Source organism: Equus przewalskii, chromosome 11, assembly GCF_037783145.1.
Source record: "Equus przewalskii isolate Varuska chromosome 11, EquPr2, whole genome shotgun sequence".
NCBI classification, from domain to species: Eukaryota; Metazoa; Chordata; class Mammalia; order Perissodactyla; family Equidae; genus Equus; species Equus przewalskii.
The window spans coordinates 12,249,385-12,275,019 of NC_091841.1; the positions used below are offsets into that span (position 1 = coordinate 12,249,385).

General features: G+C 48.9%; 1 protein-coding gene across 1 annotated transcript in view; it reads left to right on the forward strand.

Moving 5' to 3' along the window:
* Positions 1-1,457: 1,457 nt before the first annotated feature.
* PTPRJ (protein tyrosine phosphatase receptor type J) overlaps positions 1,458-25,635 on the forward strand; it is a 164,073-nt gene continuing 139,895 nt past the window's right edge. Inside the window, exon 1 of the mRNA XM_070563877.1 lies at positions 1,458-1,941. Within this exon, the coding sequence (XP_070419978.1) occupies positions 1,495-1,941 (447 nt within the window). The 5' untranslated portion in view covers positions 1,458-1,494. The remainder of the gene's footprint in view (positions 1,942-25,635) is intronic.

Here is a 25,635-nt window from a genome sequence, read left to right on the forward strand (position 1 = left end):
AAGAAGTGGAGGAAGCAGGGAGGAACAGAATTCCCTGTGAATTACGATAATTACATAATGTTTAAACGAAAGTTGACAAGGTATGAAGTGAACAGGTGAGGTCCCCTTGCCTTCTGAGCTTGTCTGTGTGTGCAGTCTGGTAGGAGCCCCTGAGACCCTTTAAGTGAGGCTGTGTTTCCATCTCCCGGGTGGGGAACCTGAGGTACCCGCGGTGCCCGGAGCCAGTGTTGGCCACCTGGTGGTTCTCACCCTGCTCACACAGAATCCAGCCCAAACTCATTATTCAAAGTCTCCTTCAAACATGAACTCCCAACCTCCCGCTCCCTGCTTCTCAGAAGTCCAGGCCTGAAGCACCCGCCTCCTCTTTCTTTGCCAAGTTACCCCCACTTCCTGAGACGCTGCCCCCCTCTATCTGCCTGGTGAAACCCAACCCATCCTTCAAAGCCCAGCTCAGGTGTCACCTCTCCTCCTGGTTAGAATTCATCTCTCCTCCCCAGCAGGCCTTGGGCCCAGCCCTTTCTCTCATTACTTCTCCTTGGGCAACTGGCTTAGCCTCCCGGATCCTCAGTTCCCTCCTCTGTGCACGGCCATAGTAGTAACACCCGGGGTAATCTTTAACCCCTTTCGGATCATGGACTTCTTTGACCCTGCGATGAAGGTGGCAGAAGACCTAATGTTTATTGAGGCCCATTGTATGTTAGGCCCGGTGTTTAGGGCTTTTCTGTCCCTTATCTCATGTAATCATCAGTCACATCTCTCTAGCCAGGTACTAGTATTATATTCAATGCACAGATGAGGAAAGGAGGCCCAGAGAGGTTACACGCCTCTCCAGAGGTCACACAGCTAGCACTCCTAGCAGAACCAGGTTTACCATAAGCCAGAACGGGGGTCCTAAGCCCTGCACCCTCTCCAGTGTCGGCTCTCCGCGTCCTCGGCCCGGGGATGGGGGCGGGGAGAACACGACACACAGCCTATCTCCTACAATTTAGGGGTTCATGCACCCCCAAGCCCACCCCCTGGCCTGGTCAATCAGGCCTCGGCGGGTTGCTGCCTAGACGCAATCCTGGCTGTGCCCTCGGCAGGGACACCGGTCCACATCTGCTGACCCAAACCCAGGGCCATGGAGCGGGGCCGGGGCTGGGGCGCTGCGCCGAGGGGGCCGCGCGGGCTCGTGGCGCGAGAACAGCGGAGCCGCGTCCCGGGTCCCCGGTCCTAGGAATGTGGGAGGGCTGGGCGGAGAGGGCGCGCAAGGCGGGGGCGCTTCCTCCGCCCGCCGGCGGGGAGCCTCCAGGGCGCGCGCGGGGCGCGCCGCCGCCCCCTCCCCGCCTCCCGGCCGGCTCGGCGGGGGCGGGGGCTGCGGCGGAGGGCGGCGAGGGGCCGCGGCGCTCCGCCGCCGCCTGGCCGGCCGGGCGGGAGGAAGCGATGAATATTCAGAGGGGGAGGGGGAAGGGAGGGGGCTGAGCGCTCGCCGCGGCTCCCTGCAGCCCGAGCCGCATGACGCGCGGAGGAGGCAGCGGGAGCCGCCGGGGCCGCCGGAGCCGGGATCGGGACGCCGCGCGCGGGGGGTGGGCGCCGCTCGCTCCGCCCCGCGAAGCCCCCGCGCGCCCAGGGACGCGTCCCCCTCGCTGCAGCCGCGCCAGGCTCCGCCGTGTGGCCGCCGCCGCCGCCGCCGCTGCCATGTCCCCGGGGAAGCCCGGGGCGGGCGGAGCGGGGACTAGGCGGACCGGCTGGAGGAGGAGGAGGCGGAGGCGGCGGCCGGAGGCGGCGACGAGGGCGCCCGAGCTCGGGCACACGGCGGGGCCCGGCTTGCGCGTCCCGGGCACGTTCCAGGGCGCGCGGGGCATGAAGCCGGCGGCGCGGGAGGCGCGGCCCCCTCCGCGCTCGCCGGGGCTGCGCTGGGCGCTGCCGCCGCTGCTGCTGCTGCTGCTGCGCCTGGGCCAGGTGAGCCGCCGGGGGGACCGGGCGCGGGGGAAGGGGGGGGGCGGGCCTGGCATCCCCTGCACCTGCCCGGGGTGCCCCGCCCGCGGAAATCGGGGGAGGTGGCGAGGGGCCCGCGTCCTCGGAGACCCCCTCTTGCAGGGGGCTCGCGGGAACCCCGGGCGGCCTCGCAGCCCCGGGATCGAGTCCCCTCCTCGGCTGCCCAGGACCAGAGAGAGGGCAGCGGGATATGGGTCCCGGGGTGCCTATCGCCGCCCCGTGGAAGCCCCCCGCGCGGGCTCCAGGCCGTCTCTGGCCCGGCCCTTCCCGGGGCTGGTCCCATCTGGGACCGAGGCGGCCGGAGGGGGCGTGTTTGCGGAGGGCTCGCGGCGCGGAGCCGGGCCGGCCTGGCCGACCTCCGACCCGGCCTGCAGGGGCCCGAGGGGCCGGGCCGAAGGGCAAGGGCTGGGCGCGGGGCCTCCGGGCCGAGGGCACTGCCCTGGGGAAAGTTCCCAGGCCCGGGAAAATGTGGCCACTCGCAGGCGCTCCTCCAGGCGGTCCCATCACCCTCCTGGAGAAGCTGCTCGCTTCCCTGGGTTTTGAATTCGTGCTTTGTGGGCGCCGGCGCTGCCTCCCACCGCCCGGTTTTCTAGCTTCGCTTTTCAGATAATGCTGTGCTTGGCGTTTTGGTGACCGACCTTTCTGCAAGCGCCGTTTCCCCTTTCTGGCATGCCTATTGCGGGGAGGCCGGGCAGCTGGGCGACTTTCCCATTTCCCAGATAGGGAAGTTGAGGGAGAGAAGTGAAAGAGCAAAATCTCCCAGCCCTTGCCAGGGAGCTGAGCTAGCGAGTTCGTCCTCACAACCTTCCAGGAGCCTGCTGGGGTCTTGAACCCGCCGTGGAAAGTGCCCTGCTGACCCCCCGTCGTGCATTTTGTTAATGAAAGTCTTCCTTGTTTTGTACAGAGAGCAGCTCTCAGATGCTGTGTGAAACCTGGGCAGTGAGTTATTGGCTGGACGTGGAACCTGGTTTCAGGGAACACTTTTCAAGCACAAATACAGGATTGTCTGAGAGCAGAAACGTCAGCCTTGGGGCAGCAATGCAGCCCAGCAGGCAGGACGAGCAGGGAGCCGGGCCGCCCGGGGCTGAGGTGATTCTCAGCACCCAAGGTCACACTGAGTGCTCCTTCAGTGTTCCACAGCAGGCTTTGAACTGCTCTCCTGAGGTTCTGGAAGGCAGTGCGACCTGCTGTAGAGAAGCCTGGATTAGGTGTCAGAAGACCAGCTCCAGGGCTGGACTTGCTCTTCAGGGTCTTCGACCCTCAGTAGAATGGGGTACCGCCACCTGCCCCGTAGAATTGTCTGAGGGGCTCCCACTGGCCAATGCCTGAAGGAGCCTTGTAAACATTAAGGGGCGTCAAGGTGGGATTACGTTCAGGCCCGGTGTGTATGGCCTGTCCTCTCCCTGTCCGTGAAGGAAACTCATGGGGAGCAGTCGGCAAGATTAAAAAAAAAAATTGCCTCATAATTGAAGATCTCTTGTACCAAAGTTTACGCTAAAACAATACTTGATCTTCATTCATTTCTGGTTTAATTTGGTACATATATATTTTGTTATATTGTTTATTTATTTTTTTTTTTGCACCAGCCGTTGTGGTTGCTAGCCGTGCTTTGAATCAGCGAAAAATTTCATGGGTAAATTTATTTCTTGCCCAATCCTTCCTTGTATTTCCACAGCACTTTGCCGCCCTATTCTTGCCCCCTATTCACATAGTTCCTTCCTCTTGAATTTGTTCTGTAGAAACTCAAAGAGGACTGTTTTTATTTCTCATTTTTGGATACATTATATAATAGGAAATCTAAAAGGCTCTGCGAAAAAACATTTTCAAAATCCCCATTTGACAGTTTATTTCGATACTGGATATTTCCGGGAATCAGTATATTTTTGAGTTGGACCAGGCTTCCAAGATAGCTCAAATCTCTCATTTTTTCAGTTGAAGATATTGAGGCCCAGAGAAGACAGGGGTGGGGCTGAGGTCTCCTGGCAAGACAGTAGAGGGGCCAGGACTGCAACTGTGCGGCCTGTCTGTGCCTACTATTTTCATGATGCTTTTTCTTTGGTCATGTTTTCACCTGGTTCCTCCTTTTAACTATAGACACAGTCCTATCTCACTGCATACTCCTGAGACCGTGGGTGTAAATTGAGTTTTTCCAAGTCAAATCAGATTTGAGATTGGAAGTCATATTTGAGATTTCCGAAGTTTGTGCATGAAGGAAATGTGAGTGAAGGTTTCTGACTACCTCCCTAACACTTGATTGCTGTTGTGAAGCTTGGAGTGTGTGTGTGTGTCTGTTTTAAAACGGAATCAACTGGAGCTGGTTAAAAAATGGACAAGTCATGGAAAAGACGCAGCTCTGTTTGGGCCTTAATGAGGACACGTGTGGAAGCTGGAACGCTGAGATGCTGGAAGACTCAGTGCTTAGTAGGACCGGAAAAGCAATTTTGGACCGTGGCATCTCATTCCCCTTGTCCAAGACAGGAAGGACTGCCGGAGACGATTCCAGCATGAGGACTTTGCTGGTTGCTGTGTCCGACTCCGCCCATTCTTGTAGCATTTTTGCACACTAATTTTGGTTTATGTGTATGTTTTAGAAAATGTGACCAAGCGTTTTTCTTCTCCCTTGCCTTCCTCTCGTGAGAAATGTAGTCCTGACAGATTCTTTAGGATATCATCTTGTTTTTTTTTTTTTTTTTTTTTGAGGAAGATTAGCCCTGAGCTAACATCTGCCGCCAATCCTCCTCTTTTTGCTGAGGAAGACTGGCCCTGAGCTCACATCTGTGCCCATCTCCCTCTACTTTATATGTGGGACGCTTGCCACAGCATGGCTTGATAAGTGGTGCCATCTCCATACCTGGGATCCAAACCCTGGGCCGCCGAAGCGGAACGTACGCACTTAACCTTAACCACTGCGCCACTGGGCCGGCCCCATAAGATTTCATCTTAATAGTGGGCTGCTTTAAAGTGGAACAAAGCTGGTGGCTGACAGCTGTTTTCTTGGTCTCGTTGTGTTTGGATTTGCTTTTTCTCTGCTTTTTTGTTTCCTGGTGAATAATAATTATTTGTATTTATTATCTATTATAGCTAATCCTTAAGCCCGCCTACCTACCTGCTTCATCCAGAGGACAGAAAATATTTTGACTCCTCTTTAAAGTGCTTGTTAGCTTCTCATCCGGGTGACTTTAAATATTTTTGCTTTGCTTGGGAACAACAGCGGAAAAACCAAACGATTCTGTTTTGTTTGCAGGCGGTTTAAGAAAACAGAGCAAATTGGTTTATGGTTAGATTGTGACTTGGAGTTGCCTTCAAGTTTTGCTCCACGATAAAGATAACCACGGAATACCCAAGCTTTCCTAAGCAGAGAGAATCCTGGCTCCCGAGTGAGCAATTTCGGTCAGCAAAGAGGTTATTTAGCTCCTAAAAGTAATTTCTGCTTGGGGTTGAGGCCTAGGCAGAGTTGCTCAATGACCGTGGGCCCGGGCTCAGCCAGCACACCAGCAGCAATTACTTCTTAGTTCATTCACCGCTTGGCCAAGGGAATTATTTTGAGCGCAGGGTAAGAGGCAATTTTCTGTGTAGTTCTCTTCTAACATCATGCTGCTGATAATATTATAATTAATAGGTAGTGTTATACATGGCAGGCACTGTGTGAAGGATTTTAATGCATTATCTCGTTTGACCATTTCAGAAATACGAAGAAGTAGGTGCGCCTCACGTTCCCATTTTATCTGAGCGAAAACAGGTTCAGAACTTACCGAAGATGCATAACTAGGATGTGGCAGAGGCAGGTCTGATGTCTCCAGGGCCCCAGTTCAGTGTCCTGTGCTGTAAGAAGTCGTGTGTTCGAGAAGGTCTTCAGTGTGCAACTAAGCGATGAGGTGACAGACTTTTGTGGCAAAGGACAGACTTGTGGGCAGGGAGTCATTTTGGGTGTTCTGCATCTAAACCCCATAGGATCTGCTCCGTTTGGAACAGAGACAACCCAGTACCGTCTTTCCTGCTTATGTTTCTTTGGGAGCCTGAGTTTACAAGGCAAGCCTGCCTTAGCGGAGACAGAGTGGCGTCTGGAGGGGAAAGACCTGGGTTCAGGTCCTCGCTCTGCCCCTTCATAGCTGCATAAACTTGGGCAAGTCACTTAACCTCTGTGACTCCTCATTTCCTTACCTGGAAAATGGGACTAATACTTCCTCCTTCACTGGGTGGTTGAGAGGCTCAAATAAAGTAGAAGAGGACCTGCTCTGGAAAATCTAAAACACAATTCAGTTGCTGGTCGTGTCTGCTGCCGTTATTTGGGGAGAAAAAGGGGGGCTACAGATCATTTGTTCATACAACAAACATTTATCAAGCTTTTCTCCCAGAGTGGTCCGGAATAATCCCGGGGGGCATGCAAGATGAATTTAGCTCAGTCACAGAACATTTTTTTTTTCCAAGTAATTTTGCTGGGATTATACACAGAACATTTTTCTTACTGTTCAGAATTATTTATTTTAGGGGGTATGAGTAAAAAAAATGGTAAGTTGCATATCAAGCCCATGATTTTATAGGTAGAGTGAGGCTAAATGTAGTGTCATCATAAATAAGTTGGTATAAATATGATGAAAAGCTCATCTAAAGAAAAATACTGGGTAAATAATTATGTAAGGATGATGCGGTTATGGCAGATTTGCAAAGGTGATAAATCACTTAAGTTTGGGAAATGCTAGATGTGTAACAGGCACTGGGTGGAGGCCGTGGTGATGGGCTAGAGAGGTGCCTGCCTTTTTGACCCCTACGGGCCATGGGAGTGAGACATTCCTCCGCTCAGCCCCAGCTAACCAATCCCAAGTCATGACATAGGCTAGATGCGTGCGATGTCCTTTTGGCTTCCAGAGAAAGGGCTGGCACTGGATTTCCCAGAGAAGGAGTGGTGAGAGGGGCCAAGTCTCCTAGTGGAGATCCCCGGACGCCACAGGTATCTCAGAGCAGAGAATTCCACTGCAGTTTTGCCACCGTGTTGTTTGGGCTTCCAGCGGCTTTTCTGATGACCCCTCAGAGGATGGGAGCTGTAGGAAATTTGTTATTACTTCCTTATTAGTGAGAGCTGTAGTCATCCTATTGTCCCAGAATTTCCATGGCATGAAAATGCCTGGGTGAGGGGTGGTGGTAATGAGACAGCGGATGGGGGGCATTTTGAAAGCGAAGTAGTGTCAGCTCCCACAGAAGGTCTAATTTTAAACATGCAAATAATTTTCAGTTCCACTTTTCCTCCTTCCTGTGAGAGGGAAGCTGTACCCTGTAGCCATTTCCGAGGCTCGAGCGGAGAGGAGACAATGTCGTTATTATGCCACAAGCGATCTCCTTCTCCAGAGCAGGAATGGGCTGGTGTTTTTCTGGGTGCCTGTGTGGGGCCCCAGCCTAGTGTTATTTCATGGCTTCTGAGTAAATAAGTGAGTGAATATTAAAACTTAGCACCAACGTGGAGCCTATAATTAGTGGTTCTTAATCTTTCTGGGGAGGGGGAGGTGTAAGACCCTAACAGAGTATGTAGCAGGAAATAACCCTCTCTCTCAAAGAAATGCACATATTTATGATTTTGTATCCAATTTCAGGGGTTTCATAGACTCTTTAAAATAGCCCATGAGCCCACGTTAAAAACCCTCCAGTCTAAAACTGTGTAACTTTAGAAAAGTATCAATCCTCTTCAAAGATAATCACTTTGGGCATCCTTGGTTTCCTTCTAGGAAACAAATGTTTCTATGTAATGTATACAAGTATTTCTATTTATCTTTTAAAAAAGTTACATTAAAGAAACATTATATATACATTGTTCTCTATGTAGCCTTTTAATTTACTTAGTTATCTTCTAGATTATTTCATATCTGTACCTATCGCTTTAAGTCATTGTTTTAAATGACTCCCTAATGTTCTGACGTGTGAATTTACCGTAGTTTGTTTGACCATTCCTCTATCCATGGACACTTTAGTTGTTTTTAGTGTCTCTACCCCCACCCCTTAGAAATCATGCTTCAGAGAATGTCTTTAGTGCATATTTCTTGTAACTATCACAAAGATAGCCATAGGGTAAATTTCTGATTTTAAGATTGCTAGAGTAGGGGTGGGTCCTGTGGCCGAGTGGTTAAGTTCGCACTCTCTGCGCTCGGCGGCCCGGGGGTTTTACTAGTTCGGATCCTGGGTGAGGACATGGCACCGCTCATCCGGCCATGCTGAGGCGGCGTCCCACATGCCACAACCAGAGGCACTCACGACTAGAATATACAACTGTGTCCTGGGGGGCTTTGGGGAGAAGGAAAAAAAAAGAAGATTGGCAACAGTTGTTAGCTCAGGTGCCAATCTTTAAAAAAAAATACAAAACCTTTAAAAAATAAAAAGATTGCTGGAGTAGAGGGTACATGCATTTAAAAAGTCACTAGCTGCTGTTGTCCTCCAGAAACATTGCTCGTTTTGTCCCTCACCCACAGGTTTGGAGAGTGCTGTTTCTCCAGACCGTCCCCTAACTTGAGGGTTGTTCGATTTTAAATGTGTGCTGGTCTGAGAGGTGAAAAATTGTACCCTGTTACTTTTATTTATATCTTTAATTTTGAATTTGTTGAGCATTTTTTCCTTTGTTTTGGGACATTTACATTTCTTTCTTCCCTTTTTTTTGGTTAACTCCTTCATTAAGAAAAAGAAGATGGGCTTTTTGTTATCTGTTTGTACAAGGTCTTTGGAAATTCAGGAGGATAGTCTTTTGGCTCTCATTTGTGTTTCAAATATATATTTTTCCAACTATTTTAGATGTGGCCCTTGTTCCATAGGAACTTAGAGATGAATAAGACCCCAGGGTGGTAAAGAGAGTGTAGAGCTTAAAACCAGCCTGCCTGGTTGGAATCTTGGCTCCACCACCTAATTAGCTGTGTGATCTTGGACAGGTGCCTTAACCTTTCTGATCCTTGGTGTTCACATCTCTAAAATGCTAATAATAGTAGTACCTCTCACACACGGTAGTTGTGTAAGTTCAGTGAGATCACATTATGTTAACATTTCTTGTAAATAGATTTAGAAATGTAAGAACAACTTACAAAATATTCCATTTACTCAAGAGTTAGATTTTAAAGTTAGGGCAAAAGGCCATAATAATGAATTCTCAAAATTGTGCTACAAAATAATTTAAATTGGATTTAAGAGATTAAATCCACAATGGATTGTATACATACGTATGTATGTATGTATTGAAATGAGTAATGTGGAACAGTAGGCTTCCCTGATAGCACAATTTGAATTCTATTTCTTGGGGCCGGCCCCATGGCCGAGTGGTTAAGTTCACGCGCTCTGCTTCAGTGGCCCAGTGTTTCACTGGTTCAAACCCTGGGTGCGGACATGGCACCGCTCATCAAGCCACACTGAGGTGGCATCCCACATGCCACAACTAGAAGGACCCACAACTAAAAATACACAACTATGTACTGGGGGGCTTTGGGAGAAAAGAAAAAAAATTATATTTCTCTTTGACAAGTCAATATAATTGAATTAATAAGTTTAAGTGACCACAGGATGTGACTGAAGAATGGCCGGTGTTGTATTAGCCCCAAAGGAGCTCAGGAATATGACCATGTCCCCTAAAAGAACAGGGTCCTGGGCCAGCCTGGTGATGTGGTTCTTAAGTTTGTGTGCTCTGCTTCCTGGGCGTGGGATTTGCAGGTTCGCATCCTGGGCGCAGACCTACACACCGCTCATCAAGCCATGCTGTGGAGGCATCCCACATACAAAATGGAGAAGACTGGCAACAGATGTTAGCTCAGGGCCAATCTTCCTCACCAAAAAACAAAAACAAAAACAAAAACAAACAAAAACACCAGGGTCCTCCTTGCAGTGGCTTGAGTGTTCTCTCTTTATCTGGCGCCCTGGCCAGCTCTGGCTGTGGCTGCCTCCTGTCTCTGTAGGGCCAAGAGGAGTCCTTTTATGCCACCAACTGAAACTGTAATTGTAGGAGATGGGGGTGCCGGGGGAGTTTGTGCTGACTGTGCCACCAGTTTCCAGGCAGCAAAGTGATCCTGCATTTCCTGCTGCTGGCTGAGGGGCCACCGCGCTTTCATTTCCTGGTGTCGTGGGGGTTCCTCCTTCCTTGAGAGTGGACCACACCAGTGGTCCTGGAGATGGAGACCCATGGGGAGGTCGTCGTGGGTTTGGAGGGATGGTGCCGCTCTAACTAAATCGACCTGCATGACAAGTTCTTAGCATGAAATAAACCTTCAAGAGATGTTGGCTGTTGTTTTGTCATCTTATCTTGCTGGGACACTGGCATGATTTACTCCTTAAAAAACTGAAAAATAGGGGCTGGCCCGGTGGCTCAGCGGTTAAGTTCGCACGTTCCACTTCGGGGGCCCAGGGTTCGCAGGTTCGGATCCCGGGTGCGGACATGGCATCGTTTGGCATACCATGCTGTGGTAGGCGTCCCACGTATAAAGTAGAGGAAGATGGGCACGGATGTGAGCTCAGGGTCAGGCTTCCTCAGCAAAAGGAGGAGGATTGGCAGCAGATGTTAGCTCAGGGCTAATCTTCCTCCAAAAAAACCCCCCAAAAAACTAAAGAATGAGTTTTACCTTCTAGTTTACAAGGCCTTTCAATGTCTGTGAGCTCGTTCAATCCTTACAGCATCCCTGTGGGTTTGTCATTGTTATTCCCACTTACGGTGTGGCTCAGACTGTCTCTAAGTGACTTTTCCAGTTTGGGTGTCATCTGTCTTTGCACAAAATAATGTACATTCACAGTGCAGCCTAGTTTAAAAAACCTCTCAAATTTAGAATTAGCTTCCAAGAGGCAAAGCGGGCAGTGGAGTCCTCTAGGTTGGTTCGTATGTAATTATTAGGTTGGACATATGAAATTACTGTTTTTGGTCCTTTGAATATTGGCAATTGTATATGGTTCCCCCTAATATGTTGCAGAAAATGTGCTTTTAAAGTGAAGTTTGGAAAACCAAATCATGGACTTGCAAGCTGTAAAGCAGTGTATTTAAAACAGTGGGTCATAAAATCAATTTAGTGAGCCGTGGCTAGCATGAAAAAATGATAGAATAGAAAATATCAGAGTTTCCTGCATGTAGGAAGGCTAAATATTGTGTCATGAAACTTGTTTCAGTTGTATGTACGTGTGTGTGTGGATGGACTGAATTGCGTATAAAGTGAATTTCTTATCATGGCTTCAGGTGTTGCCAGAAAAACTGGAAGCCACTCTTACAGGAAGTGGAGTGAGGGGTGGCGGTGGAAGGAAGGTACCGGCTGGGAGGTGGAGGTGGGTTCTGTTTCCAGAGACAGTGGAAAACCACTATAAAGTTCCCAATTATGTATCATCAGTGCCCCCATGTGTAGCTGAAAACCATCATTCAGGGGCTGGTGTAGCTTCTGGAGAGGTCCCTTAGGAAGAGTGTGGTCAACTGGAGGCTGAGGAGGTCTGCCCTTAAGTGGCTGCCGTTCTGGAAACTTCGGGGGACCACCCCAGCAGGACAAGCTATTGGCCATGCCCTGTGTTCTTGGGTAAATGGGTTTGATGGAGAGCTAGCACTTACTGCCTACTGCGTTGTATACTTTGAATAAGAACTTAGGACCACTCCTGGGGAGCTGGGCTCTGAAGGGGTCGTCACCTGTCTAGTGGGCAGTGGGGGCCTCAGCTTCACAGCCCAGACATTTTACCTCCAGGTCCTGCTGCTCTCACCCCACTCGTGCTGATCTGCACAGGATTCATGCTGCTCTCCCATCTGGGGGCTGTGAGCCCCACTGGCTGGAGGATCGTGATCCTACGAGTCCCATAGGAGTCAGTTCTGGCTTTTTTTTTAAATATAAAAATTTGAAAGTATAGATAAATAAAAAAAGAAAGCAAAATTACCTGTAATCTCCACTTTCCCCAAATTAGCTCCTGGTACCACTTTGGTGGGTGATCTTTGTCCTTTTTAGTGCGTGTTCTATTTATACTGAAATAGGATGTCCTCCTACATATGCTTTGTAACTTACATTTTTCACTAATTTTTTTTTAGCAGTTGGGGTAGACACATCCCTAGGGCCACCCCAGGAAGCCACAGCATCAACATGAGGCTTCTTCCTGGAGGGTCACTGTTACTCAGTGGAAAGTCTTTTGAAATGTTTTTTGAAAACAAGCAAACAAACATGGACACTTTATAGATTAGATACCAAATTTGCATCCAGAAGTTTTTCAGCAAATCCAGGAGACAGCAAAGAAATCGCTACCCCTGAGACCCTCTGGGCGGGTGAGTTCACTCTCCTCTGCTATTTTCAGGGACAGTTTGTGAAGTAGTGACAATATGTTGCAGACATTTTCCCTTGCTGGTAAATATACTCCCCTCGTGTAACTGTTAGTTGCATCCTGTTGCATCATGCGGAGGTACCTTGACTGATCTTATTCACCCTGTGATTGCTCTTCCTGTCTGCTTCCAAAATTTTTTGCCATGGTGAACACTATGCAGATGACTTTGTGAGTAATTCTCTGAACACCTCCCTGTTGATTGTCTTAGGATAAATGGAGATAATAGAAATAACAGTAGCAGCTACCGTAGGTTGAATATTTATCATGAACCATTGTCAGCACTTTGTATGTATTAACTCATGTAATCCTATGATGTAGGTGCAGGGAAGGAAACTGAGGCCCAGAGAGTTATAATCTGGTCCATGGCTACATACTGTGCCAGAACCTCAACTAGCTAGTTGTGGGCTTCCTTGGGGACACAAGGGGACACTGGACAGGATTGCCTACAGGGGCTGGGGTGTGTGTGAGTCTCCTGGAAGGACAGCTGGGCTTGAGGGCCATTCTCACAGGTGGGAGGGCCATCTTCCTGTGGGATGGGGAGCGCATTGACACTGGCTGCTCAGAGCCATGATGTGGCAGGAGTAAATGCTTCCCAAAGCCATTGAAAATAAGAGTATCTTTGCCATGGATTTTAGATCTTGCAGCTGTAAGTGTAGTAAAGGCTGCCTGAAACTTTGGGCCTTGGCCCTAATCAAATGAATGACACTGTGCCATCTTGTTGGCGTCTTGCCCTTCCTGTTGTGAATGAATTTGCATTTCATAGGCTTGAAATTGGGCATGAATGACGTGACCTCAGGGTGTTCTGTAAGAAGAGGAGCGTGGAAAAGGCCGTGGGCCTTGGATCCACATCCATGCTCTTCTCCTCCAGCCACACGACCCTGCCATCTGCCCAGGTACTTAAGCCCCTTGGCACCTGTTATGTCATTTGGAAAATGGCTAATAATTGTGTTATTAGGGTTAAATGAGGGAAGGTGTGTCAGGCACCCAATCCAGATTGTGGCTTAAATGTTCGCTCCCAATTCACCTCTCTATTAACACAACACCTCCTGACTTTGGGGCTGCAGTTGCCATGTGCTCAGGGTTCAAGGAGACCAGCTCTGAAGGTGTTCAAACAACTTCTGCCAGCCTTGATGCCCGGGAGTCCTGTTGTCTAGAGTGCTCATCAGTTCCTACTGTGTGAAGACAAATTGTAGGCAATGTAGTGGCAGGAGCTGTTCTTTAAGGCAACGGGTTGGCGTATCTGAAGATGTCCTATTCTCACTTTGAATCATAATGATCTCTAAAAGAGAATAATGTTAATGAAGCTAGAGCAAGAGATCTTAAGAGAGATCATGTACAACCAACTGAAGCCAGCCTTTCCTGGAGGAGAGTAATGATCCCAGTTGCCTTTTCTCCTGTTGGTGAGACCATCCCATTCCATCCAGTCCTTACTGCAGGCAGCAATTATTGAATGAGCACTAAGCACATCTTTTAGATCTAGCACTTTCCAGCCTAGCTCATCTCTCTTAAGTTGCTACCCCTTCCCCTGCCACGCAGAGCTTGCCCTCATCATCAAACACCCACCATCTGACTTCATACCTCAACCAGTTCCTCGAGCTCGTCTCATCCTGCACACCAGTCTACCTGATACGGTCTTTTCCTTTGGTCCCTGATCCTGCCTTCTTGTTATAGTTTACATGGGATACTGAAATTATTTCCGTGGCTCAGACCTGGGCTTCTCTAAAATCGATAATAACCTCCAGTTTAGCTTCATTGTATGTGACTGCTGGGCGTCCATCCCTGTGGTGGTGGACATGAGAGACCGTGAAACGTCTTGCTTGATAGTCTTACTCTGGGCTCATTCATGGGACTGAGGTGGTTTAGTGCAGTGGTTAGACACTGGGACTCTGGAGCCGGATGCCGGGGGTAGGGGGGAATTTCTTGGCTAACGTTGCTCCACCTCTCCGAGCCTCGGTTTCCTTAACTGTAAAATAGGATGATAATATGACTCGGTTCTAGGGTTGTTATGGGAAGTACATAAAATAAGGTGTGTATCACAAAGAACTTTTCAGCACATATTAAACATCAATAAACATAAAAAATAAAAAGATGACGTACTGGGTGAGGGTAAGACTCAGACCCTCAGCCTCTGTGTGACCACACAGTTTGTGACCAGCCTTCCGATTTCTTTTGGAAGATGCCCACGTGGCGCGTAGTCTGAGCTGTCCACTGGAAGGTGGCATTTTGGCTTTGCAGCTGTCTGACAGTGTGGTGACTGGGGGTGACATCTTTTCCTTTAGACCAGCATTTCTTAGCTTTACCACAACTAACATTTGGGGCCTGATGAGTCATTATTTTGGGGGCTGTCCTGTGTGCTGTAGGGTGTTTAGCAGCATCCCTGGCCTCTGCTCGCTAGACGCCAGAAGCACCCTCTACCCCCTCCACTTGTGACAACTGAAGATGTCTCCAGATATGGCCACGTGTCCCCTGAGGGGGAAGGTGCCCTGGTTGAGAACCATTGCTTTGCGCAAGACCTGTTTGGAAGTAATGGTATAGAATGCCTGTGGCTGTCCTTCTGTTCCCATGTGATCGTGTTGGTAGCTGACCTCCTCCAAGTGAGACAGGTGGTCCATGCAGCCAGAGCACTTACAGATGAGACCGATATCCAGGTTGCTAGGTCTCAAAAGACGCTTCACCTCTGACTCCCGGCTTGTTTTCGGAGTACTTTCTATGTAGGGATCCTGTGATCGAGTCAGCCCTGTGCTCGGAGTCTTGGCACTCGGGTATCGATTCCTGTGCCACCTTTCTCCGTGTGTTCCCAGCCTCACTTTCCTCCTTTGCAAAATGGGCATAACTGACACTTTTCCCACCTTCCGGGGTGGGAAAGGAAGCCAGTGTTCCTGTGACACGTGTGGTGTTCAGCTCTGTTGCAGGGGCTGTGAAGTTGAGGGAAAGGCTCAGTCTTTATTAGCAGCCAGGAGGCCAAATGTGCCAAGTTCCACACAGGAGACAGGCCCAGTCAAAGGGAGATCCCGAGACAAAGAGATTTGTGGACAAGTTTCCCCTCCCACCAGCTCCCGGGAGCAATTTTCAGCGTTTGGAGTGTTTAGAGACCCCAGGCCATAAACCTGGAGTGGTGCCTTCAGAGCCACGGACAGGGAGACCAGTAGGAATGAGGCAAGAGGAAACACCCAGAAAACCCACTGAAACGGTGGTGCCAGCCCGGGGCAAGGAGGGTTGGTTTTTGGAAAGCTCCATGTTCGCACTGAGTGTCAGGAATACATTACTCTGTGAAGCCAAAAAAGGGCTTCCAGCTCAGCGTTGGTCAGACCTGGTCAGGACACAATGTTGTCTATGGGGCTCTGTATTTTTACCCAGATTCCAGCAAGCTATTCCGAGATGTCCACTGTACGGTCACACCCTGTGCGTGGGCTCTCATTTCCCTCTTACCATGATCATGTCCATTTCAGAGATGAGGCCCAGAGAGGCGAAGGCCCTTGCCCGGAGCCAGGGATGTGGCTGTTCCGTCATCTCGCTTCTGCTGCCTTGTGATCAACAGCAATTTAGTAGCTTTCAAAGCCTGAATTTTCTTTGCCTTTTTTTTTTTTTATGGATATCTCACTTGATTTTTAATCAGTACCCTTTGGCTGTACATTTCTGTTGGTCCCATCCCTTTATTTTCTATTTATTTATTTTTTATTGCGGTAACATTGGTTTATAACATTATGTAAATTTCAGGTGTACATCATTATACTTCGATTTTTGTGTGGATTACATCATGTTCACCACTTGTACACACATGTGCCCTGTCACCCCTGTCCCCCTCCCCCTCTTCTTCTCTGGTAACCACCCATCCAATCTCTGTCTCTATGTGTTTGTTGTTGTTTTTATCTTCTGTTTATGAGTGAGGTCATCTGACTTATGTCACGTAGCATAATCCCCTCAAGGTCCATCCATGCTGAATTTTCTTGTGTTCCAAATGGGGATAATAAACACCAGAGGATCGTGACCAAGATTCCATGAGGAAATGTTTGTGAGACCCTCAGCGTGGTGCCTGGCATACAGAAAGTGCTCCATAAATGCCAGCTGCTTTCATTATTATTGTTTCAATTATCAGTGATAGCACAGGGCACCTGATTGATGAGCTTTTCCAGGAACAGGACTGGTTTGCTTTGATCTAATCATGCATCTCTCTCAGGCCCTATTTAGTAAATGTTTGGGGGTGCAGCTGCCTGCGGATGTCACCTGGGGAGGACAAAGAGTCTGAGATTCAGGAAATAAAGCAAAACTCGCTCTCAGCGATGGAATGTGTGAGCTCATGGTTTGACAGGCCTCAGATCAGTTGAACTCATTGCCATGCAACGTAATGGTTAATCATTACTAGTAAGAAGAAAAAAGGATCTTCTCCTCAAAGAGTATCAGCGTGAGAAGGGACCTTCGGGAACTTAAGGAAGACAAATAAGTTCCAGTTTGTGTCCATCTTCATGTGATTGATGGTGGCCGCTGGGGCAGTGCATAGAGGGGGTCGTCAGACCACTTGGGATGGCCTAGCTCAGCAGGAGTGAGTGCTGGGATCAATTAGTGATGTCTGCCATGGTCACAAGAAAGGCAAGGGTGGCATACGTGCTGTTTATTCTCTCTGGTTATAGTTGAGGACACTGAGCTGTAAGACTTGCTCACTGGAGGGTCACCCAGCAAATCATAAAACCACAAAAGTCTCTTTTGGAAGGGATCTCTTAAGGGTGTCTGGTTCTTGAGTTTCATCTCTGAGAAAGTGGTTTTTGCTTGACTGTCTTCAGCGAGGGGAAATCACTGTCTCAAAAGGCAGTGCCTTCCGTCTCCGGGCACCTCTCCCACTTAGGGCTCACATCACCCAGGGGAGAAGGCCTTCAAACCCTCTTTAGGTGGCTGCACCTGGCGAGCTTTTAGAAAATATTGTTTGGAGGCCCACACTCCCGACCAGTGGGATTTGAATCTCTGGGTGGGCGGGCACACACCATCCCTGACTTTATTGTTTTATTTTTATTTTTCTGAACTCACATGTTGTTAATGTGTAGCCAGGGTTGAGAACCACTGATACCAAAACCTTCTTTGGAAACAGAGGCCCAGAGGGGAGCATGCGTGTCTAGGGTTGTATGGGGTTCATGGTACAAGGAGGCGGCAAGCAGGGGAAAACCGTTTATCGAGTGCCAGCCACGCACTAGGCTCTTTTACTTTCATGCTGACACTCTTCTTGTCCCACCAAGTTGTGTTATTCCATGACTTACACCCTCGGTGCCTTCATAATGCACTTGGTATAAAGCCGGATGGTGGCCTACGGGACCCTGAACCTTGGATCCCGATGACCACACCCCTCCTTGCCCTCCCCCCTCACTGCCCACTGCTCCTTTTTACTGCCTCCAGTCACGCTGGCTGTGTCACAGGCCACACTGGCGCCCTCCTGCTCGCTCGCTCGCTCGCTCGCTCCCTCTCTCTCTCTCTCTCTCTCTCTCTCTCTCCCGCTTTCGCTCTCGGGGCCACTTTCTGCCGTGTTCTTCCCCACATCCTCCCGGCTTCTTCTCGGGCCTGCCCTCGCCCTTGCCCAGACCCTCTATCCCATGATTCTGCTTCATTTCCTCCATCCTCATCAGCACCCGGAACTGTCTTACTAGTTTACTGTTTCTGTGTCCCCACCCCCTGGAATATGACCTTCGGCAGGTAGAGACCCTGTCTGTCTGTTTCTCTGCTCCATCCTTCATGCCTAGAGCAGAGCCTGCCTCAAAAAGATGATTGTCAATGGATGAGTTGAAAGAACAACCCTGACACGGAGCTGGTATCATTCATTCCCAAGTTACAGTCAACTAGAACCCTGCTTTAGCCTTTCCGTCCTGTATGATTTCTGGTGGTCTCATAATATTGTTACCTTTTTCCATGACAGCAGCCGGTGTGTGTGTGTGTGTGTGTGTGTGTGTGTGTATCATAGTAATAATCCTGGGCTGGGAGTTAGCTTGCTTTGGAAAAAAGAGCACAGATTTTGAAGTCCTTTGGACTTGAATTTGAACCCCAGCACTGCCTCGTATTAGCTGTGTGATCTTTGGGGATTGACGGAACCTCTCTGAGGCCCAGTTCTTGTCTGCAAAATGGAATCACAGTATTAGTAATTAGCTGACATTGATTGACTGCTTTTTATGAGCCGGGCACTGTGCTCTGAGCTTTGTGTGTTTCAACAGAGTGAATCCTCATGACTACCTAATGAGATGGTTCTGCCTTCGTTTCACAGGAGAGGAAAACGAGATACAGAGAGGTTAAGCAACCAGCTTGAGGTCACACAGCGAATCAATCCAGGAACCAGGATTCAAGCTTTGGCAGTTAGGTTCTGGAGTCAGGGTGTTAGGAATTTATGAAATCATGCCCGCGGGGCCCCAGAAGAGGTGGTGGTGAGAGACACACAGTCAATGTTAGTTCTCTCTCCCGGCTAACCTTTACTCTCACGCTGACGTTTAAGTTTTCTTATTGTTTTGTTCTCACATTGGTGACAAAAGTACCAGTTTCCTGTCTTCTGGGGAGGCCCACTGCCAGGACCTCAGCGAGCGCTGCTTGCAGGCCCCGGGGGGTGGAAATGGCGTGTTGGGCCCTGGCGCTCAGAGAGGGTGGGCGAATGAGTGCATTTTCCCATTTACAAAATTTCTGCCCCCAGTATTTCTCGAGTGCCTACTTTGTGCCAGGCACTGGACTACGACCAGTAAAAAAATTAAAACAATAATTCCTGGTCCATCACTGCAACTCACCAACTTTCATTTTCCGTGCCCGTTTACCTGGGCTCTTTCTTCATTGTGGTCAATTTATTGGAGATGCAGGTTTGTGACTGATGGGCCTGGGTTGGCTGTCACCTTGCTGTGGTATTTTCTGGGTGGATTTGCCCTGTTTTGATAAATGGAAGAGTGAACAGCCAAAGTCACATTTCAAGTGGTTGCCTTATTTTGGGGTGGGAAGGCCTCAGTGGCGAGGTGAGGCCCAGCAGCTTCAAAATGAGTTTGGTCTTTTTTTTTTTTAATTAATTTTTTCCTAATTATATAAGAATGGTGTAACAGCATTCAAAGAAATTTAGAAACTGGAGAAAGGAAAAAAAAGCTGTATATGCCCCCCTCATCACAGAACTATTATAATTTTTTTTTTTTTTGGAAGATTAGCCCTGATCTAACATCTGCTGCCAATCTTCCTCCCCTTTATATGTGGGACGCCTGCCACAGCATGGCTTGCCAAGCGGTGCCATGTCCACACCCAGGATCCAAACCGGTGAACCCTGGGCCGCCGAAGCGGAGCGTGTGCACTTAACCAGTATGCCACCAGGCCGGCCCCAGAACTATTATAATTTTAAAGTAGTTACAGCTACGATTTATTCCAGGTGGCTGCTTGTTTAAAATGATTGTGATCACAGAGCAGGGACAATTCAGATCCTTTAATGCCAAAAGACTAAGTGAAGAAAACATTTTTTCCATGGTGATATATGGATGATATAGCCATAATTTTTAATAGCTGCAGGATCCTGCCTGTGGTGGAAGTTCTGTAATTCGCTTAACCTTTTTCCTATTTAGAGATTTAAGCAGCAGCCAATTTTTCACTATTATAAGTAGTACCGGGATGAATATCTTCATGCATACAGCTTTTGCTGTGAAACAGAAATTATTTCTGCCGGATTAATTTCCAGGCATCTTTATAATCTTTGAGACCGCTTGCCAAATGACTTTCCAGAAAGGGTATATTGTTTACATTGCCACTAGAATGTATGAGACTGTTTCAGTACGCCCACACCGGCACTGGGTGTTATCATTTTTTAAAAACAGATTTTAAATTTAATATTTGCATTCGCAGACGTGCCAGCTGGGCTGTGTGGTGCCTGCCTCAGACCGCTTTTTGACCGTGTGTGACTCAGTAGAGCCTGTTTTGTGTGATCTTTTTAAAAATTCATTAATTTTTTTTTTTATGCTCAGGGAAAATGTCAAGTCACTGTGTTTTGTACTACGATCCGCGCTTGTCTGGTGGCACCTAGAAAAATTCTAGGTGCAGCCAGAAACCAGCAGGACCCAGTTGTCTATTACCTGACTGCAAAGAGAATCGGGTATATTCATTTCATTTTTAGAGCTAATTTTAGGGGTGCCTGCTCTTTAGTATCTAGCTTTAAACTCAAAGCATGTGATGGTTGGCTGGACATTTGCAGAATGGAGTATTGCTGAGTGCCTGCTGGGTATCTAGACTTCCTGATTGCATCTCAGTGGCAGCATGTGCCAGCACAGTGGGAAGAGAAGGGAGTTCAAATCCTAGCTTTGCCCCTGGCATCGTGACCTTGACCTTGATCAGGTTCTCCCCTCTCCCTTCCTCCCCCTCCTCCACCACCTGCCTTTGTTTCCCTGCCTGGAAATCAGTCTGATAGTGCCTATGGAAGAAGGCTGAGGTCAGGATTAAGAACATCGTGTTGTCAAGGATTTAGCACACAGGAAGTCATGGGGAGCCTGCTGTTGGTATTGACACAACAGTGACCTGAGAGGAGGGGACAGAAGAGGAGGGAAACAGGCCAGTCCGGATCTCTTTCCGTTAGGAGGTTCCGCTTTAGTTGGAGAGAGAAAATGGGCTGGTTGGAGACAGTTTCAAGTCACAGACAGTGCAGGCCGCAGGGTAACAGCCGGGAGTTGAGAAAGGCGTAAGGCCAAGAAAGTCAGCTTGATTGCTGTTTGGAGGTGAATGTTGGGCGCCCAGGCGCGCAGTGGGGGAGACTCATTCCAAGTACAGTGAGGGGTCACACCTGGCAAGTTCACAGTGTTTGTGGCAAGGTAGGGTAGGTCTCGGCTCTCTACGTGATTTAGACTCTGTCTTGTAGAGAATGAGGCATTCTGGGAGGATGCCTTTTTTCAGATTTTAAATATTAATCATTTTATTGTTTTGTTATTTTTTATGGCAATTGAAAAAATAACAGCTTTGTTGAGATACAATTTACATACCATAAAATTCACTCTTTTTTAAAGTGTACAATTCAGTTGTTTTTAGTCTATTCAAAGGTGTGCCACCACCACCAGTATCTAGTTCCAGAATAGTTTCATTGCTCCAAAAAGAAACCCCACACTCCTTAGCAGTCACCCCTCATTGCCCCCTCCCCCAAGCTTCTGGCAATCACCATTTTGATTTCTAAGAATTTGCCTATTTTATGTATTTCATAAGTGACATCATACAATATTTGTCCTCTTGGATCTGGCTTATTTCACTTAGCATAATGTTTTTTAGGTCCATCCTTATTGGAACATATATCAACACTTCATTCCTTTTTATGACCGAATAATATTCCACCATGGGGTATACCATATTTTATTTCTCCTTTCATGCGTTGATGGATGTTTGGATTAATTCCTCTTTTTGGCTATTATAAATAATGCTTCTGTGAACATTTGTGTGCAAGTTTTTGTGTGGATGTGTGTTTTCAACATGGAGGATTTTGATCTGGGGAGTGGTGTGTGGCGTCTTCCAGTAGGGTGGGCACGAGGAGGCCTGTGTGTGTTTCTGCCCTCACCAGACCGGTCCAGGGCAAGCTTTATGGGCTTCATTTCTTTTAAATGACCCTGTGAGGCAGGGTCTGTTTTTATCGCCTCTTTACAGATGGGGATCCTCAGGTTCAGTGAGATTAAGTGAGCTGCAGAGCTAGAAAATGGTAGATCTTAGCAGGCCAGCGTGCCACCTGTTCCCAGTGGACAGGCCATTGCAGTGGCCTCGCTGGGAGGGCCCTAGAGACTGGGGGGTGCTGTAGAGCGGCAGTGAGCTGGACAGAGTGGGAGGGGTGTGTGTGTGTGTGTGTGTGTGTGTGTGTGTGTACGTGTACTAGTGTGAGTAGGGTGTGGGGTAGAGGAGGTGTTTCAAAGCCAGCATCGGCAGGGCCTGGTGTGTAGGTGTGACAGGAGAAAGAACACTGACTTAGAGTTACGAGAGGGTTTAGATTCTCGGCATGACCTTTGTGACCTTGAGCTGATCTTATCTCCTTTGAGCATCACCTTCCTCATCTGGAATCTGGAACTCTTCTCCCAGCCCCTTGCCTCCGTCAAGGCTGATATGAATGGGGGCGAAGGGTAGGGAGACAGGGCAGAGGAGGAGAGAGAGGGATGGGGGAGGGGAGCAGAGCCTGCTGGGACGTGCAGAGCTGACGATCTGGGAGGTGGGCGGAGGGGGACACAACATGCAGCAGGTGCAGGCGGGTTCGGGGTGAGGGGGCAGGTAGCCAGCTGGTCTGGGAGGACATCCCTGCCCATTTGGGGGAGTTCTGAGCCCTGTGAAAGCTCCTACCCAGAGGCTAATGAGCTGGTTATAATCCAGAGACTATTGATTTTTCCTGGTATTTGAATTTGAGCCTTTGTTTCCGGGAAGCGTGCGGTGTAGCGACCCACCTGCAGCATCAGCAGCCTCCCCCAGCACATTCCTCCCTCCGTCTGGCCAGGCATCACCTTCAGACCAGGGAAGCCTTCCTGGTCACTCCAGTGGCCTGTCGTATCTGGGCTCATCTCTGTTCAAGTGGCAGGGCTGACTGTCCCCTTTATCAGTGACTTGCAGCTTGCCTGGGTTTTGTGAAGAGCTTGTCACTGCCAGTTAGGAAACAAAGACAGAAACCTCCCCTTTGGAGTTGGCGTCACAATGACTTGCTCTTGTTCTGACTCTAGTATTTTGCTGGGTTGTTATGAATCAGTCAGTTAATTTTTTTTTAAGTGTGACAAGCACATTAGTCTTAATATGAGAAGCTAGGCTTAGGGAATGCACGGTAGATATTTTTCTTAGATTAAGTCAGAATCTTGTGCCTACCCCCCCACCGGAGAGCGATCTGGTGCGTTCTCCTTAGTCCTGATCTATGAGGACATGAGGGGACACGGGTGTGAGGTCCTTCCTCTGTGTGTTTCTACCCTCTTACCTCCAGGCAGCAGCTGTTGGTTGGGGGCCTTACTTAGCAGTTTGCATTATGAGGTGTAGTTACCGTTCATTGACAAAATCGGGCAGGCCCAGGGACCTCATTCAGAGCAGGGAGGGTCATCTGATTCAAACGTTTCATGTTGCAGATGTTGAAACTGAGGCCCAGAGAAGGGAGGCCACTTGTCCAAGACCACACAGCCAGTCACAGCGTGAGCCCAGCTTCCTGGCTCCACCACTTTGTTCTTCCAGACGCTAAAGTTCCAGTAGAGAACACACAGCAGATTCGGAGAATGTCCCCCTCTTTGCCCGGTTTCTAACAGATGTGGAATTGGTTTGCTGGGGTTGAATTCTGACACGTGTTGGTGATCTGCTGGCGAGAAATCTGTTCCTTCTGGGCAAGAGTTGAAGGTGTCTGCTGGATTCTGGCATCTCTTGCTGTTTTTGGCCCTCCCAGGGCAGGATGAGTGTGCTTGGGTCCTGGAGCTGTTTGTTGGCTGCCAGATGGTCCCCACCTGCCACCCCCGTTTATGGCATTTACACCCAGTAGAGAAACCAACCTGGTAATCAAATGAACATAGAGTTGGTAAAAGTGGGAGGCTCTTTGGGAGATGGGTTGGGGAAGAAAAAGAGGAGGGTTCTTTCTATAATAAAACTTGCTGATAAAACGTTGAAAGTCATTGTCTTACTCATCCTCATCCGAGATAAGTCATACAATGGGTGGTATCAGGGGTGCAGAGTTTCCCCCGTGAGAACACAGTGAGATGAACTTCGTGTGGGCTGGTCTGTTAAAGAAAAACAAGAAGCCATGGGGTGGAAACAACTTAAATGTTAAGCCGGGGGAGATAGCTTTGATCGTGGACTATTACGCAGTCCTTACCAAGGCTTGGAAAGAATGCCTAATGACACGAGAAAATGTTCATAATAGAAGGCATTTGAAGATGAGGATACAGAATAACAGGACGTTTGAACCCAGTTGGGTGAAACCATCAACCAGACTTCAAACTCAAAAACATACTTTGTATGGATGTGTGGGTGCACTTGAGTGTGGTGTTTATAAACGAGCTAGGCAGACCTGGGCCAAGGCCGCCTCTGCCACGTGACTGCTGTGTGCCTTGGGGCAAGTCGCTGGACCTTCCCAGGGGGAGCCTCCTCATCTGTACTATGGGTTACCTCTGGGCCTCCAGGCTTGGACCTCCCCAGTTGAGTCATCGCACTGCCACTGAGTGATCAGACCAGACCGCGTTATCTGCTGCTCCAAGCCCGTCGAAGCTCCCAGTGCCTTCTGGATTCTGGACACGCACGCTGTGTAGGCTCGCCACCCCACATTGCTTGCAGTTCCCCCAGGGTGCCATGCCCTTTCTTGCCACCAGGCCCTTACACACGCTGAAGTAACTCTTGTTTTTTTTGTTTCCCTAAATGAGCTGGGTTTCCCAAGGGCACCATGTCACAGGGCCTGGTACCCAGTAGATGCTTAATAAATGTTTGTCAAATGAATTGAAGAGGTGGAACTTAAATTGGGTCTTTAAATAGAAAGTGGGGTTTGGTGAGCAGGGTAGAGCATCTAGGAGGCGGGCAGGGTGGAGCGGTGGTCACAGCCTGGTCAGGGACCAGACCCACTGGGCATGGCAGGGATTGACATAGGTGCATCCTGCCTGTCAGTGTTCCCTGTCACGTGGGAGTCACCACACATTGTAAGACATTTGACCTATAAAGCTTGATCAGTTTTGCTACCTTTCATAGCTTGGGGCTGTGTGTGCTGCTGCTTTTCTTTTGGTGAGGAAGATTGGCCCTGAGCTAACATCTGTGCCAGTCTTCCTCTATTGTGTATGTGGGATGCTGCCACAGCATGGCTTGATGAGTGGTGTGTAGGTCCACGCTCAGGATTCAAACCCGTGTACCCTCAGCCACTGAAGTGGAGCATGCAAACCTAACCGTTACGCCACTGGGCTGGCCCCTGTGTGTGCTTCTTTATTAGAGAGGCCCACGAGGACCAAGGCTGTGTGGTGCTAATGTATGTACGTAAGCCGCTAGCATTGTGCTGAAGGTAACTCAAGAGCTGGCCTTGGAGGCAGAAGGCAGCCTGGCATCTGTTCCTGGCCTTCCCACTTACTAGATTGGCCATGTTGAGTGGAGTGACTTAAGGAAGGAAAGTGATGCTTACAGAGTGTTCCAAGCGTTTTCCCACAGTGTTCTCATTTAGTTGTTATAGCAGGGTGCAGCTCAGAATGTGACGGGCCACACTTGTGTGGTTGGTGTTAATGAGGCGGTAGGGAGTGGTGGGGACTCCGGCAGACTAAGAGGACATGCCTTGTTTGAAGGGGAGCGCCTCCCTCTCACCTTCTTAAATTAATGCATTAATTTAAAATGTGTTAGGCACTGTATTTGTTTTTTAAAAAAATTGCGCTAAAGTATACATAACATAAAATTTAGCATTTTAGCCACTTTTAAGTGCATAATTTCGTGGCGTTGTGT